At 33.0% G+C, this 14,031-nt stretch overlaps 3 protein-coding genes across 3 annotated transcripts in view; all 3 read left to right on the top strand.

Moving 5' to 3' along the window:
* Nucleotides 1-978: 978 nt before the first annotated feature.
* Nucleotides 979-4,700, top strand: LOC101497563 (uncharacterized). Its single transcript, XM_004488401.4, has 3 exons — nucleotides 979-1,182; nucleotides 4,086-4,193; nucleotides 4,314-4,700. Exons 1-3 carry the CDS (start codon nucleotides 1,120-1,122, stop codon nucleotides 4,533-4,535), a joined length of 393 nt encoding a protein of 130 aa, XP_004488458.1. The 5' UTR covers nucleotides 979-1,119; the 3' UTR covers nucleotides 4,536-4,700.
* A 1,097-nt stretch (nucleotides 4,701-5,797) lies between these two features.
* Nucleotides 5,798-8,732, top strand: LOC101497895 (putative pentatricopeptide repeat-containing protein At1g03510). The gene has a single exon (XM_004488402.4). It carries the CDS (start codon nucleotides 6,010-6,012, stop codon nucleotides 7,324-7,326), a length of 1,317 nt encoding a protein of 438 aa, XP_004488459.1. The 5' UTR covers nucleotides 5,798-6,009; the 3' UTR covers nucleotides 7,327-8,732.
* A 1,429-nt stretch (nucleotides 8,733-10,161) lies between these two features.
* Nucleotides 10,162-14,031, top strand: part of LOC101498216 (DAR GTPase 2, mitochondrial) — a 6,292-nt gene continuing 2,422 nt past the window's right edge. Inside the window, exons 1-6 of the mRNA XM_004488403.4 lie at nucleotides 10,162-10,471; nucleotides 10,551-10,658; nucleotides 10,804-10,881; nucleotides 11,571-11,721; nucleotides 11,857-11,927; nucleotides 13,059-13,155. Of these exons, the coding sequence (XP_004488460.1) occupies nucleotides 10,292-10,471; nucleotides 10,551-10,658; nucleotides 10,804-10,881; nucleotides 11,571-11,721; nucleotides 11,857-11,927; nucleotides 13,059-13,155 (685 nt within the window). The 5' untranslated portion in view covers nucleotides 10,162-10,291. The remainder of the gene's footprint in view (nucleotides 10,472-10,550; nucleotides 10,659-10,803; nucleotides 10,882-11,570; nucleotides 11,722-11,856; nucleotides 11,928-13,058; nucleotides 13,156-14,031) is intronic.

The following is a 14,031-nucleotide window of genomic DNA, read 5'->3' on the forward strand; positions in this document are numbered from 1 at the left end:
AAGAACATTATCCAATGGATTAATGTTTTTTCAAAGTTCATACTTGAGATAGATATTTAATAAGTGCATGATTAAAATTTTAAAAGGGTCACAATTTAAATTTTTATTTTTTGTGATTACTATTTCTACTTTAATAAAAAAATAAAATATAAAAAACTAAGAGATGGTGAAAAAAATATAAAGTAAAAATTTGTTTTTAGTTGTAAAATAATATGTTTAATCATTAAAAGACCCATACATGTCATAAAATTAGATAAAAATAAGAAAATATTAGTGATATACATTAGTTCATAAATTCTCTAAATAACTAGATAAATCACTAATTTCTTTCTCTTTGCTTGAATTTTGACATTTTTAGATTCCACAACTCTACATGTTGCAATATGATTCGTTACCGAAAAAAAGTATCGGTTGGAGAAGATGAAAGATAAAACACATATTATTAAAATTAATAATTTTAATTTCAACTATCTATTTTGATTTAAAAGTTCATTCTCATATAAAAGATGTATTTTTACTAGATATACCATATATATAAAATAGATATGTATGAAAAAAGTAGAATATGCTTATAAAAAGGAAGCATATTAACATTTTTTTTTAATATTTGTAGGAGTATATATATATATTTGTTTCAAAAGACATTTAAAGATATAAAAAAATGTTTTATGCATTAATATAGAAAATCCGTTCAAACACTAGAATTATAATATATGTAATATTGTGTAAAGAATTAGAATTTATATTTAACTATTACGGCCCAAACACAATATTGTCCATCTTTCACAATGAGTAAATGTTTTATTTGTTTTCAATGTAGTATTTTTGAATTGTGTTTTGTAATTAATATTGTTTAAATTACTTCGAAGACTATATTGTTTAATACGTGTGAAATGAGATAAACGATGAAAAAGTTTAAAAAATAACTAAAAATATTTGTGAGAATAGGTATTATTATTTAATTTGTGTCTTAAAATAGGGGATGTAAGAGTAAGAAGTGGTAAGAGAAAGAGGTCGCATAGAAGGGGGGAACGCAAAGAACAGAGTCAGCGTCGTTGCATTTGCAATCATTAATCATACTTAATTATTATTACAAGTGAACGACGCCGTTGCATTCCCATGGCAGAGGATGGAAAGCCCGATGCTCAGCTCTTTCAGCTTCTCTCCAATCTTCTCCTTGAGGTTCATTTCACCATCTTTTCATTCATCATTTCTGAATCTCGTTATTTTTTAATTTTATTTTTTTCTATCTGATTTCTTTTTTAATCATCTTGTTCATTATTATACCAAGATCTATCTTGCACAAATTTCTACCACTCTTGCATACACGTACCCTATTTATTTATTATTATTTTTCTTCTCTTGTTTCTCTCGTTCACGAGGTTTATTTATTTGTTGACCCACTTTTCCATTTTGTCCCCAATACTGATTTTTCGAATCTGTATGTGGTTTTGTTCATGTCGACGTGATAGCATCACATTTTTTTCTAATATGAAGACACTCACACTCACACGTAAACATAGGTAATAATTTGAGAAAAATAGAAATGATTGTATGTAATACTTGTCAGTATTGTGCTGGTAGCGACACGTGTTGGAACACTAAAATATGCCTTTAATTTGAAGTGTCGAAGCTACGTAAATTTTGTGTAAGTTCTTAATAGTTAATAGTGCTTCTAGTGACTCATGAGAAGTTGATGCTTCTCTTGTTTGAAGTGTGTATGGTAATCAGTAACTATGAAGCACAAACTCCCACATAGACATCTTGTAACAACCTGTTAACTGGCCAAATTATCATATTCTAGACAAATGATAATGGGTCTTACACATCTGATATACATATAGTTATTTATGTATTATAATTAAATAAAATATGAACATTATTAATAAAAGATCTAAAAGTATATACATACGTGCAGGTAAATTTGCTATTTTTTCACATCCACTCATCTATTTACTATTGGAAAGCTAAACATGATGCAATCAAGTTTAATGTCTTTAACCACTTCATTGATCATCATTGCTTTGAAACATTTTTAAACCTGTAAATGTGTCGGAGATATGTCTAAGAAGTGTGTTGAGGTAAAGAAAAAAAAGTTTTTTTGGGTACACTTGTATGAGGTGTCATACGAGTGTCGTACATGTGTTGGACATTGACGTGTGTCGGACACTACTACTCGTCTAATTCTAGAGGTGTTCGTGCTTCAAAGATCATTACTCCCTCTAGCTTTCCGGTTTTTTATATAAGTACAAAGATATATGTATTTGGATCAAATTCATGTACCTTTTTACTAATACAAAAATAAGTGTACTGGCTTACATAACATGTGAGTATATCTCGATTTCAAACAAAACTGAACCTGTTAGGAACCAGAAAGCCAGAAAACACAATAGAATAGTAATGGTGGAACGAGGCTTGTATTATTAATGAGAAAAAGGAAAATTCAGTAAGGAAAGTAGATTTCTACTGCCACATAACATTGCTCTTTCACTGCCCATGACAGATTAACAAACTTTGAAGATGATCCTCTCTGTCCCCTCTTCGATTCCTTTATGCTCTCCACCTTGAGGCACTTCATCATTCCCATTCTCTATTATTTTCCTCGACAAATAGACTCTCCACACATTGGGCTTCTCCTTAGAAGTTAGAACCCACACCTATACCCAGGGCCCTTAGAAGTTGGACATAACTGTGAATCTCAATTCATTACGATGAATTGCAACTTAACCCTAAATTTTGTGTACCGAGCCAATATTTTTGTCATTTTGATCTATGACTTGAATCCTTGAATTACTTTGAAGTTTGTATATGAAATATTAACTTATTTTTCACTTGTTCTTGCTTAAACATGTCATATTTTTATTGATTATGTATCTTGTGATTCATAATAAGATTCGATTCACAATTTATAAAATAGGTCTTCATTCCTCTAATCTATGATTCGAGTCTCGATTTGATAACCCTGCTTAAGTGTTGTCTAATTGTCTTTGGGGGAAACAATGGTTCTAAAGCCACACTCAATATGAGTTTACACACTTCTTTGGGCTTTCCTTGTGCTACATAAATTGTCAAGTTGGGAGATAAAAGCAATTTATCCATGTCAGTGATATGCATGTTAGAAAAATTTAAGTGGTAAGATGAATATTGTTATCTTAATTCGTATTCACTTGTATTTTAGATGGCTTCATATCTAAAAATCCAATTATGTGGCTGTGCAGTGCACCACTAATACTATAGTTCATTGCTGTGCCATCATGCAGTATAAACTGTATAATACTTTTGAAAGGTCACATACAGTTGTCTGGACCCTGCAATATCCCTTTGCAACATATGGTTGCATTGCATGCTTCATCATGAAGCTGTTGCTAATGTTTTAACTATGAATACTTTTGGACCACAATACAGTAAACAAAACAATCAAGTATGGATATCTTCCGTATAACAGTATTTTTTTGGACTAAGTTATCGATTGATTAATATGCGTCGTGTTTGGTTCCTAAAATTTGGAGATGAATGAGCATCAGAGAGGATATCATACAACAAAAATGCCTAATTATTGGTTATCCTTCATTACTCCACTTTTCTAACTGAAACTTCTATCGGTCTTCTTCTCACATAAACAAAATCCACAGCTTGTCAGTTGAATCTTGGAATTTTTATATTCTCCATTGCTAATCTGTATTGTAAATTGCTCAAAATCTTCACAGTATAGTGAACTGAATTTCTCGTGTTAAAGGCCTAAGGTAGAGCTGGATTAACTTTTTCCAGCTGAGAGAAATATATGCCAAGCATTCTATGATCTTCATTTCATTTACTAGGATTTTAGATTACCTGCTTTATAGAATTTTTAACTTGTTTCCACTGTTCTTGTAAACAGAAAAAGATTTAACCACTTTGTTTCCCTCGATGCCTTGATTCTGTAAATAATTCAAATTCAAGTAATTAGGCTTTCATACTTAAAAAGCATCGAAGAACAAGTATATGCATGCAGCTTCTCTGGATTTCACCAATAGTTCAATTTCTACCTTATCTCTTACCAGTTATTACTAAATATATTCACGCATATCTAATGGTAAACTGTGTAGGTAGAAGCACTGACAAATCAAGAAGAAGTTGAACTGCGTTCCAAAATTGAAACTCTTGGACTAGAGGTCACAAAAGTTCCTTCAAAGTCGACGAAACAACTTGACGAGGTGGTTTTCTCTCTATAGTTTAGCCATTACTAGATGAAACTGTTCTCTGCATCTCTGTGATGAGATGAAATAACATTCTCTTCGTTTCTTTTTTTAATTCCTTGATTTTTGTTTACACAGTTGGAAATAGCTAAGGAGTTGGATAGATTATCAGCAAAATTGGATGATGTTGATGAGATGATATCATCCACCATGGCTGCAGATCCTCAGGTGCAATCTCTATTAAGTTCTACAGCTGACCTGTGGATGCCAGTCATCACTGCTACATCTGAGGAAAGGCGTAATTTTACAGCGTCTCCTGGAGACAACACCACCCAAACGGATGCAGAAAACTCTAAATAAATTTCCTATTTTCTTGTTGAATATGGATACAATGTTAGTGCTTTGTATTATATCTAATAAACTGACATGCATAAAGAAAGTGTCTCACTATACTGTTCTTTTTCTGACATGGGAATCAATATTAAAAATTGTCAAAGATAAAAAGGAGGATCTATCTTCTACTTAGTAGCTGTTTGATTTGGCTTGCACCACATGTTCATTTTAATTTATTTTTAAATTTGAAATGGACTTAATCATGCTAGACATTTACATGATAAAAGTCATACTTATGATACTGTATTATAAAGTTATTAGACAATATCCACACAGTTCATATTATTAAGTCATGATCAACAGTGTATTTTTATTTTAACCCTTAAGTTTATGCTCTATCTTCTATAATTTTTTTGTTTTGAAACTAATAATATATTTTTTTGTTTTGAAACTAATATTATAATAGTAAACATTAATATACATACTGAAATAGTTGAATCCGTTCTTCTGTACATTAAATGCTAATGTATTTATGCTAAAGTGAATACAAAACAAAAGGGAGGTTCATGTCTTTGCAAGGTTCGTGACTACTTGAACTTGGTCATGCTCTAGTTTCTGGGTCTAGAGTTGATTGGGAGAAGCTAAGCTGGTTTTTCATTTTCTGGTGATGGAATTTGTGCTTGAGTTAAAAATAGATTAAACAGAGATAATATAAATGTAAAACATTGATTGATTATAAAACCTCAATAATAGTATTGTGAAGACACCAATACTATTGTGCTAAGGCTTTATATTAAGAAGCAATATGTTATATTATATGAGTGACAGGAAATTCATGTCATGCAAATGAGAACACCAAAGAATCATCACAGACATTGAAAAATTTGGACCGAGACATTTCCCCTGCCGTCAAGTGCAATGTATAGGTTTTAGTCCACCATAATTCTCTACTGTGATTTTAAAATTTTCAAAACTGTTTTTTTTATAAATATTAGTTGTTAATTAATTAGAGTTTAAATGGTAAAATTCTTTTCAAACTACTTTAAATTACTGAATTCAATTTTTCAAATTTAGTTAATAGCTACAAAACTAATTGCTCAAACATGATTACCACTGCGTTTTTCAATCAAAGCATAACAGTATTTTACAATATTTATTTGTCTTCGTCGAAAAAAAAATTATTTATGTAAAAAATATATACCCATTTCCGCATGTATGTTTTGATATGTTTACTTTGATATACTCGCCGATAAAAACGAACGTGTTTCCCTAATAACTTCAAGAGTCAATCAATCAAATACTAAATTTATCCATCATTCTTTAATAAAGGTTGTATTGAATACATTAATTTTCTTTCAATAATACTGTAGCTTTAAAATATTTTAGTAAATGTGTATTAATATTTGCTCAAATTTTTTATTAGTGTCTTATAATAATGTATGCCATTTACATAATACACGTTTGGACTTCGGACTGAGGAAGTGGTGTCGAAGTGGAAGTGATGGCCTCCTCTTCCTCTTTGTTTTCATCCAACCACCATCAACTCCTCTCCTTAACAAAACTAATAACAACACACGTAAACAATTCCCGTCACAAACAAGCCCTTACAATCTTCCACCACATGCACTCCACTCTTCTCATCACACTCGACCCACACGTCTTCACTCTCGCTCTCAAATCCTGCACCGCCCTCAATCTCCCCTTCCTCGCCACTTCCATCCACTCTCACCTCATTAAATCCTCATTTCTTTCAACCAACCCATTCCTCTCTTCCTCCCTCATCAACCTCTACGGTCACTGCATTTCTCTCACTTCCGCACGTAAACTGTTTGATGAAACTCCTCACCCAAATGTCGTCATTTGGAACTCCATCATTTCACTTTACTCCCATTCCCATCATGTTACCACTGCACTTAAACTATTTAATGTCATGCATGTACCTCCTAATGAATCCACTTTTAACCCGATTATTGCCGCCTTGTCGACGTCAAATCAGGACGATTCCTCGTTTAAAGCTATATGGTTTTATAGGAAGATGTTGGATTTAAAACTGAAGCCGCGTTTGATAACGCTTTTGGCCCTTCTTCCGGCTTCTGTTTCGTTGGCAGCATTGAATTTGATTAAAGAGATTCATGGTTATGCGATAAGGAATGATATTGATGAACATCCTCAGTTGAGTAGTGGGTTTATTGAAGCTTATGGGAGATGTGGTTGTTTGATGAATTCGCGGAAAGTTTTTCAGAGGATGAGGGGATGTGATAAGGATGTGGTTGTTTGGAGTAGTTTAATATCTGCTTGTGCATTGCACGGCGAAGCGAGGGAAGCGTTGGAGGTTTTTCGAGAAATGGAGGTTTCGGGTGTGAAGCCGGATGGGATAACTTTTCTTGGTGTTTTGAAGGCTTGTAGTCATGCTGGGTTAGATGATGAGGCTTTGTGTTGTTTTATGAGGATGCATAGGGATTATGGTGTTGAGCCAAATAGCGAACATTATTCTTGTTTGGTTGATGTTTTGAGTAGAGCTGGGAGATTGTATGAAGCTTATGAGGTTATTAAAGGGATGCCTGTGAAGGTTACTGCTAAGGCATGGGGTGCTCTTCTTGGTGCTTGTAGGAATTATGGAGAGTTGGAGTTGGCCGAGATTGCGGGGAAGGCTTTGGTTGAGGTTGAGCCGGATAATGCTGCGAACTATGTTCTGTTGGCTAAGATTTATGCCAGTGTTGGGAGACAAGAGGAAGCTGATAGAATGAGAAGGGAAATGAAAGAGAAGGGAGTGAAGGTGACGAGTGGTAGTAGCTGGGTTGTGTATTCTGAGTCGTGATGAGATTTATTGCATGTGTGAAAGTGAAAGCATGGTTTTAAAATATGGCCACATGTGGAATTCTGAATATTAAAAATGGCATATAACTACGGTCGATTGATGTGGCTACAATTGTAGTTGAGGAGGCCTTTAAAAGGTTGATCTTGTGTTGTGGCTACAGTTGCTTTTGTAGACCGTAATGTAAAATCTTGATTCATGTGGCGAAAATTGCATTCATGGATGAGATGCAGTATTTAATATTGTTGAACATCAGACAAATATTGCTGGTGTCGATGCAATCGAAGTTGCAAAGATCTCGAGAATCTATTGATGTTTTGGCCACATTTGCTTTCGCTTACTGTAACTTTAAGGACAAAATTTATCTACAGTATCACAGATGTTGTTGTGCACTAATAAATACTCTTTGGAGGCATAAAATGTTGGGACCAGGGACTCAGCTAAGTACAAGGCGATGGGGGCAATTGCCCTATTGATAATTTTGTCCCTTTAGCATACATATTCATTAAAATATTGTAGACTATTTTTTTTCACCACCACACTCTAAAAACATTTGTGTCTATTCTTTTTTGGGACAGTCATGATTTATGAGCTCTGACTAGTTACGAGCATTTGTTGCTAGTTTTACTAGAAAAACAACACCTATAGTAATGTAGGTAAGTTTTGTCCTAATTTGAAATCTTGTTGTCAAGTAATGTATTTTCTCCATACCCATTTTTGTCTCGATCTTTTCTCGTAATGAAAGCATTATCAGTAAAATAGAAAAAATATAGTTGGTGAAGTATTGTGTTTTGAATGAAGGATTTGACCAAAAATGGGATGTGTTATTGTGGTTCCTTTGGGAGAGGATGAGTTGATGAGGTGAACTCATTACTTGCAGTTAACAGAGGCAGGTACGAATTGGCACTTGCTCTTATTGTTAAGGTAGCTGATATGGATTTGAATCTTCTGGTTTTAGACAGCAGATACTTTTGTTTTCTTCTATTCAAGTCAGTTAGATAGTTAGCTTAGCTAACACTGATTCAGTTGACTTGATATCTTAGCTGACGCTGATTCAATTACAGAGTTAGTTCTCTCCCTGTACTATATAGTATATATCTAGCTGCATTGTATTCTAATTCAATCAATTCAATTAGATTCATTTTCTCCTATCCTAAAAATAATTCAATACAATGTATTTTCTCATGCAGCACTATGCGCTCTGAGAAATCCTTGGGCACTCTTAAGATGTCTATCATCAATAATAACATATTTGCTTCCGGAAGGACCTTTTATTACTTGAAATACAAAGTTTAAGGGCTTTGTCTGAGGGGCTGCACAACAGATTTCAACCATTTTAAAATTATTTGTAAATCCTTAATTTTGTTTACATCATAAAATAAAATTACCCGGACAATATTTTCTCTCTATTTGCTGGTCATGAACATCCCTCGATTCAATTATCAATGATCGATTCCAACACCGGTCAAAGTTATGGTGAAACTTCAATTGAAGTACACGAAATTAATTGCATTATTGTTATTAATTTAATTTATAATTTGATGAATTAAAGTAATAAAAATAAAATAATTTAAGAAAATTTGACTTTTTAGAAATTAGATCATTTATTTATCTACTCTCACTTTGTATTCAATCCAATAAAAAATGCACCATGTTCCTAGTTTTTTTTTTGTTGATAATAAGATACCGTTATTTTGATATATGATTATCAAAAAACACAAATTAGTTATAGAATCATCAAAATAATTTATGAAAGAAGTTAATTTTTTTACACTTTTGCTTCCCACACCTCTCAATTTACTTCCCACATCCCTTAAATTTTTTGTAAACCCTAAATACCCAAACTACCCTTCTCTCTTTATTCAATTAACTCATCATTTCTAACTTCTTCATCTTCATTAACCTAACACTTTCATCTTCAATCATCTACATTCTTGAATCAAGTAAGCAATCTTCAATCATTTTCAACCCTAAACCCAGTATAATCTTCAATCAAGTAAGCAATTGTTGTTTTTCGTTTTCGTGTTGTTGTTTTTTTTAATGGTTTAGGGTTTTTTGAATGGTTGTTTTTGAATGTTCATCAATGGTTGTTCCAAATTTTATCACTTTTACGTGAATTGAGATAACTTATGTGTACGTGAATTGAGATAACGTATGTGTACGTGAACTCAGTTTACGTAGCAAATACGTAAATTGAATTCAAGTGAACATACGTAAACTCAGTTCAGGTATGACTGAGATTTTTCAAATTCTTACTTATACGTGAACTGAGTTCACACGTATGTGTACGTTATCTCAGTTCACGTATTTTATATGAAATTTTAAAACTCCATTGATGTACGCAATCTTAATTCACGTACGTTTAGGTAAACTTAATTCACGTAGCATCTGAATTTTCTTAATTTTATGTGAATTCGTTTCACGTAAACGTAGTTCACGTACGAAACCCATATTTTGAAAAAAAATATTTAAGCTACAAAACCCCAACAAAATACATACCTAGTTGATTTGGGTCACTATAATGATTAAGATGATGAATATGTTGAAAGTGATTGAAGATTATTGAAGATGAAATGTATCAAAATGATTGAAAAATATTGAAGAAGATTGAAAATGTTAGGTTAATGAAGATGAAGATGATGAAGATAAAAATGAAGGGTTAAGTGAATAAAGAGGGAAGGATAATTTGGGTATTTTGGGTTTACAAAAAAATTGAGGGGTGTGGGAAGTAAAATGAGGGGTGTGGGAAGCAAAAGTGTTTTTTTTAATAAGTTAGACATCAAAATCAGAGTGTAGTGTTGACTAAACCAGTTGTTTACTTTATGTTTTTTTTTGGGTACAATAATCTCTGGTGTAGTTATTCCCTCTAATTCTTGAAGAAAAAAAAGAACTTAAAAGAAATACACATGTTTTGGCGAAAACGAACAACAGTGCGTTGATTTAAACTTAAAGTGAAACTGGAAGTGGAATGGCAGCTTTGCACTTTGGTAGACGAGTAGGGCGAGCAGTAAAAGAAAGAATTGTAAGGAGAAAAAGCAGCGTGTTGCAAGGACGATTATGGCATGACCCTTTCATGTCCGCTGCTTCTTGCGCCATCGCCGAAAGAATCCCCTTCGTTGATCTCATCGTCCACGTCACAGATGCAAGGGTGGGTAACTAACTACTATTACTTTCCTCGCATTTTCCAGTTTCACTTTATTTATCATCATCACATTCTTTTATTCCAGATTCCCTTGTCCTCTCAATGTCACTTACTCAGAGATTACTACCAAACTTCCTCAAACCATATTATTGCGCTCAACAAAGCTGATCTCGCTTCTCGTTCCGCTTTACAGGTTCGTGCTCCTCTCTTTCTCTGTTTTATTTTCTCATTTTTAACTTTTACTGCATATCTTGTCTTGTAATAATGGGCAAAATTGTGTTCCTTTTAAATTTAATAATTTATGAGTTTTGTTATCTTAATATTAATTCTGTGAATAGGCATGGATGGATTACTTTAGAGAAATGAACTGCATATCTTGTGAAGTCAATGCTCATAACAAGGACAGTATCAGACAGGTAAACTTTAGCTTCCTCTTTGCGGGTTCTTCTGTTGTGTCTCAGGAACGAATCATCTTATGCAAATATCACAGCGTGAGGAACGAATAATTCACTTTTCTCAGCAACAGAGAATTAATTGTTCACATTTGATATTAGTTATTAACTAATAAGGAATCTCTATGTGTATATGCTGGAATGGTATCACCATGGTTTTGTCTGTAATGCACAAAAATAGTATTATTGATTAGTATGTCCTTACTTCAGTGAGGCAGTTTAAGTGTAACCTAAGGAATGGTCAGTTTCAGTTTGTGATTCTGAAAATTGTTTGTACTTAGTTGTTGCTATTCCTTATGCTTTTTTTTTTATAATTCTTTTGTTGTTTTCTTTTGCTTTGTTTCTCTTGTCAATTCATTTTTTTAGTGTGGAAATAAGATTCTGAGAAATTTCGTACTGACTAGGATGATCTAACTTGGTGAGATTCATATTTGATGTTGAATTTCTTAGTTGCAAAGTAATTTTGCTCAGAATATGAAGAAAAAACTGTTTTTTAAACTTTGGAAAAGAAAAAGGTTCTCCATGGAGTATGAAAAAAAGAGTAACTCTGGACTGGTATATTGAATTTTTATTTCACCGCAATCCCACCGGCCCTCTTAATCGATACTGATTTTATAATTAATTTACTAATATAGACCTTTTCTTTTAGACAGTTCCTTAGCCTTATACAACGCCAGGTGGGAAAATTGAGAAGTGATCAAGATAATAAGTATACTGCAACAGTAATGTTAATAGGGATTCCAAATGTTGGTAAATCGGCACTTGCTAATGCCTTGCATCAAGTGGGGAGAATTAGGGCAGCAGGTATTTAAATTATTATTACAGTTCTAGTTGAAGGGGATAAATGATATTCTCAATGTTTGAGAGACACAAGTGGATACTTGTTCACAAGATTTTAACTTTTATTTATTTGTTTTACCTGTGATTTTTGTTTTGTAGAAAAAGGAAAGTTAAAGCATGCAACTGTGAGTCCAGAGCCAGGAGAGACTAAAGACATAAGAAGTTATAAGGTTGGCCATTTTTTTTCTGTGTCACTGTACTCTTTATAGTTTTGCTGGAAAGACAATTGTTTGTAGACGTCCAAAGTTGTATGCTTTCATCAATCATCATGTGTTCTATAAATTTAATGTCATGTTGGTGGATCTCAGAACTCTTAATTAGCCTCTAGACAGAGTTTGTAAATGCTGAGTCTCATACAAACTTTTGTCATTCTTTTCTTTTTGACAATCTATTTTTTGGCTTAATTAAAATTTGACCATCATTTGGAACACAACAACAACTTGACCAATGATAGTTTTAACTTTGGGAAGGTTATTTGTGCACAGGTATGCTCATCTAGGCATGTTACATTCACAGATATCTAGTATGCTTGTCTAAGATGCTCATGTTTGGTAAGCTGGTAAGATTTTTTGTTATTTAGAGAAAACTTCTCTATAGCATAAAAAAAAATGCTCAAAAGTAGGGGGTAATAGGATGTCACGTTAAACAAAACCACCAAAAACAAGAACAGATATATCTTCTAAAAAGTTACTAATGGTACGAAGCTCTTGAATTACTTTTTGTATCAAACTAAGAAACCACCAGCACACATGCTTGTGCCTTCCAAAACCTGGGGATTTTACATTCCTAGATAAGAACCACAATATTACTTTTTTCATAGATTGTCAACTTCATCAATTAATCAAGCATATTTCCAAATGTAAGCTTCTTTTCAGTTGTAATAAACTGGATACATGAATATTATACATATGTATGTTTATATAGAGTAATTGAGAATGTAAGTTTCCATTGTGTTAAACACCTCTCAGTTGTTCCAACATGCAAATCATTTGTAGCCAACTTCTATTATACTTCCAAGAATATACATTAAAAATAAAGAAAAATAACTTTTGGCATGGCTGCTATTTCATTCAATAAGATGACTTGCATTCTGGAAAAAAAATTGAAAGGTTAAATGTCTTTTTGAAGAAAAAAACTCAGGTATTTAAATGTTGAGTTAACTTGGTGATGCTTATTTAATTGCATACTCTTTGTGGGACAATCTGCGATAAGATATCAATCACTTTCCCTATTTTACTTTTTGTCTTTATATTAGCATATTTTGTGCTTTTCTTACTAATGAAGCTTTTCCTTTCATTCAGATTGCTAGCCATCCCAATATTTATGTGTTAGACACTCCAGCTGTTTTATCTCCAGAGGTTCCTGATGTTGATATTCTATCTAAATTACTCTTAACAGGTATTTTTAATTGGTTTTCTTGGCTTATTCTTACATTTTTAGGTAGTATGGTACAATTTTCTTTTATGTTTGTTGAGCTATGGGGGGGGGGGTTTCTGTGAGTAGGTGTTGAATATTTTTTACAAGTATATCGGGCTGAGCAAGTAGTACAAATTGAGCAGAGTTGTTATCGTCCCTGGAAGATTGAAAGATCAAAATGCAATTCACTATTTTAATGTTATTTGAGCTGTCAATTAATAAAGATTGAAGTGAGTTCATTCGGTGAAAACAATATATAATGTATTGTAAATTAGAAGAAAGCAATAAAACAAGAAATGGCAAGAAAGTTTTGGTTCATCAATATGCAACCATTTTGGGGTATTGATTTCACTTGGATTATTCCATGTCCTTCAATTATGAAATTTTTCAAATTTACTGTCATGAAATTCATGTTTGGGTTTTCTTAATTAACTGCAATTCAATTCTTTAATTCACCAGCCTCTCTTAAACCTAACATGCAATAAGTTCTGTAATCTACTTAACCTCACAGGGATTAAGCTTCACCAAACCCACAGCAGCCACAAGACCCTTACACTATTTCCTCCACTGGCTTCTTGGCACTAGGGGTCCAAATGCATGGGCTTTTCTAATTCGGGGGACATGTTGTCCTTCCCATAACTAAAATCAAATTGTTTCCTTAATTTATTTTTCTATCAAGAAAGGGAACTAAAAAAGTAACAGCAAAGGATAAGCAATCGTCAGGGATATGGAAACTCCAACTCAAGAAAGTACCATCGTTATGGACCATTCACATGGGGCTGGGCCCAATGAGACGATATCAGGCCAAACTCTATCTCATGGACCCAAGGATTGGCAAGTTTACTCAAGGGAGGGAAA

Source organism: Cicer arietinum, chromosome 1 (genome assembly GCF_000331145.2).
Source record: "Cicer arietinum cultivar CDC Frontier isolate Library 1 chromosome 1, Cicar.CDCFrontier_v2.0, whole genome shotgun sequence".
NCBI lineage: Eukaryota > Viridiplantae > Streptophyta > Magnoliopsida > Fabales > Fabaceae > Cicer > Cicer arietinum.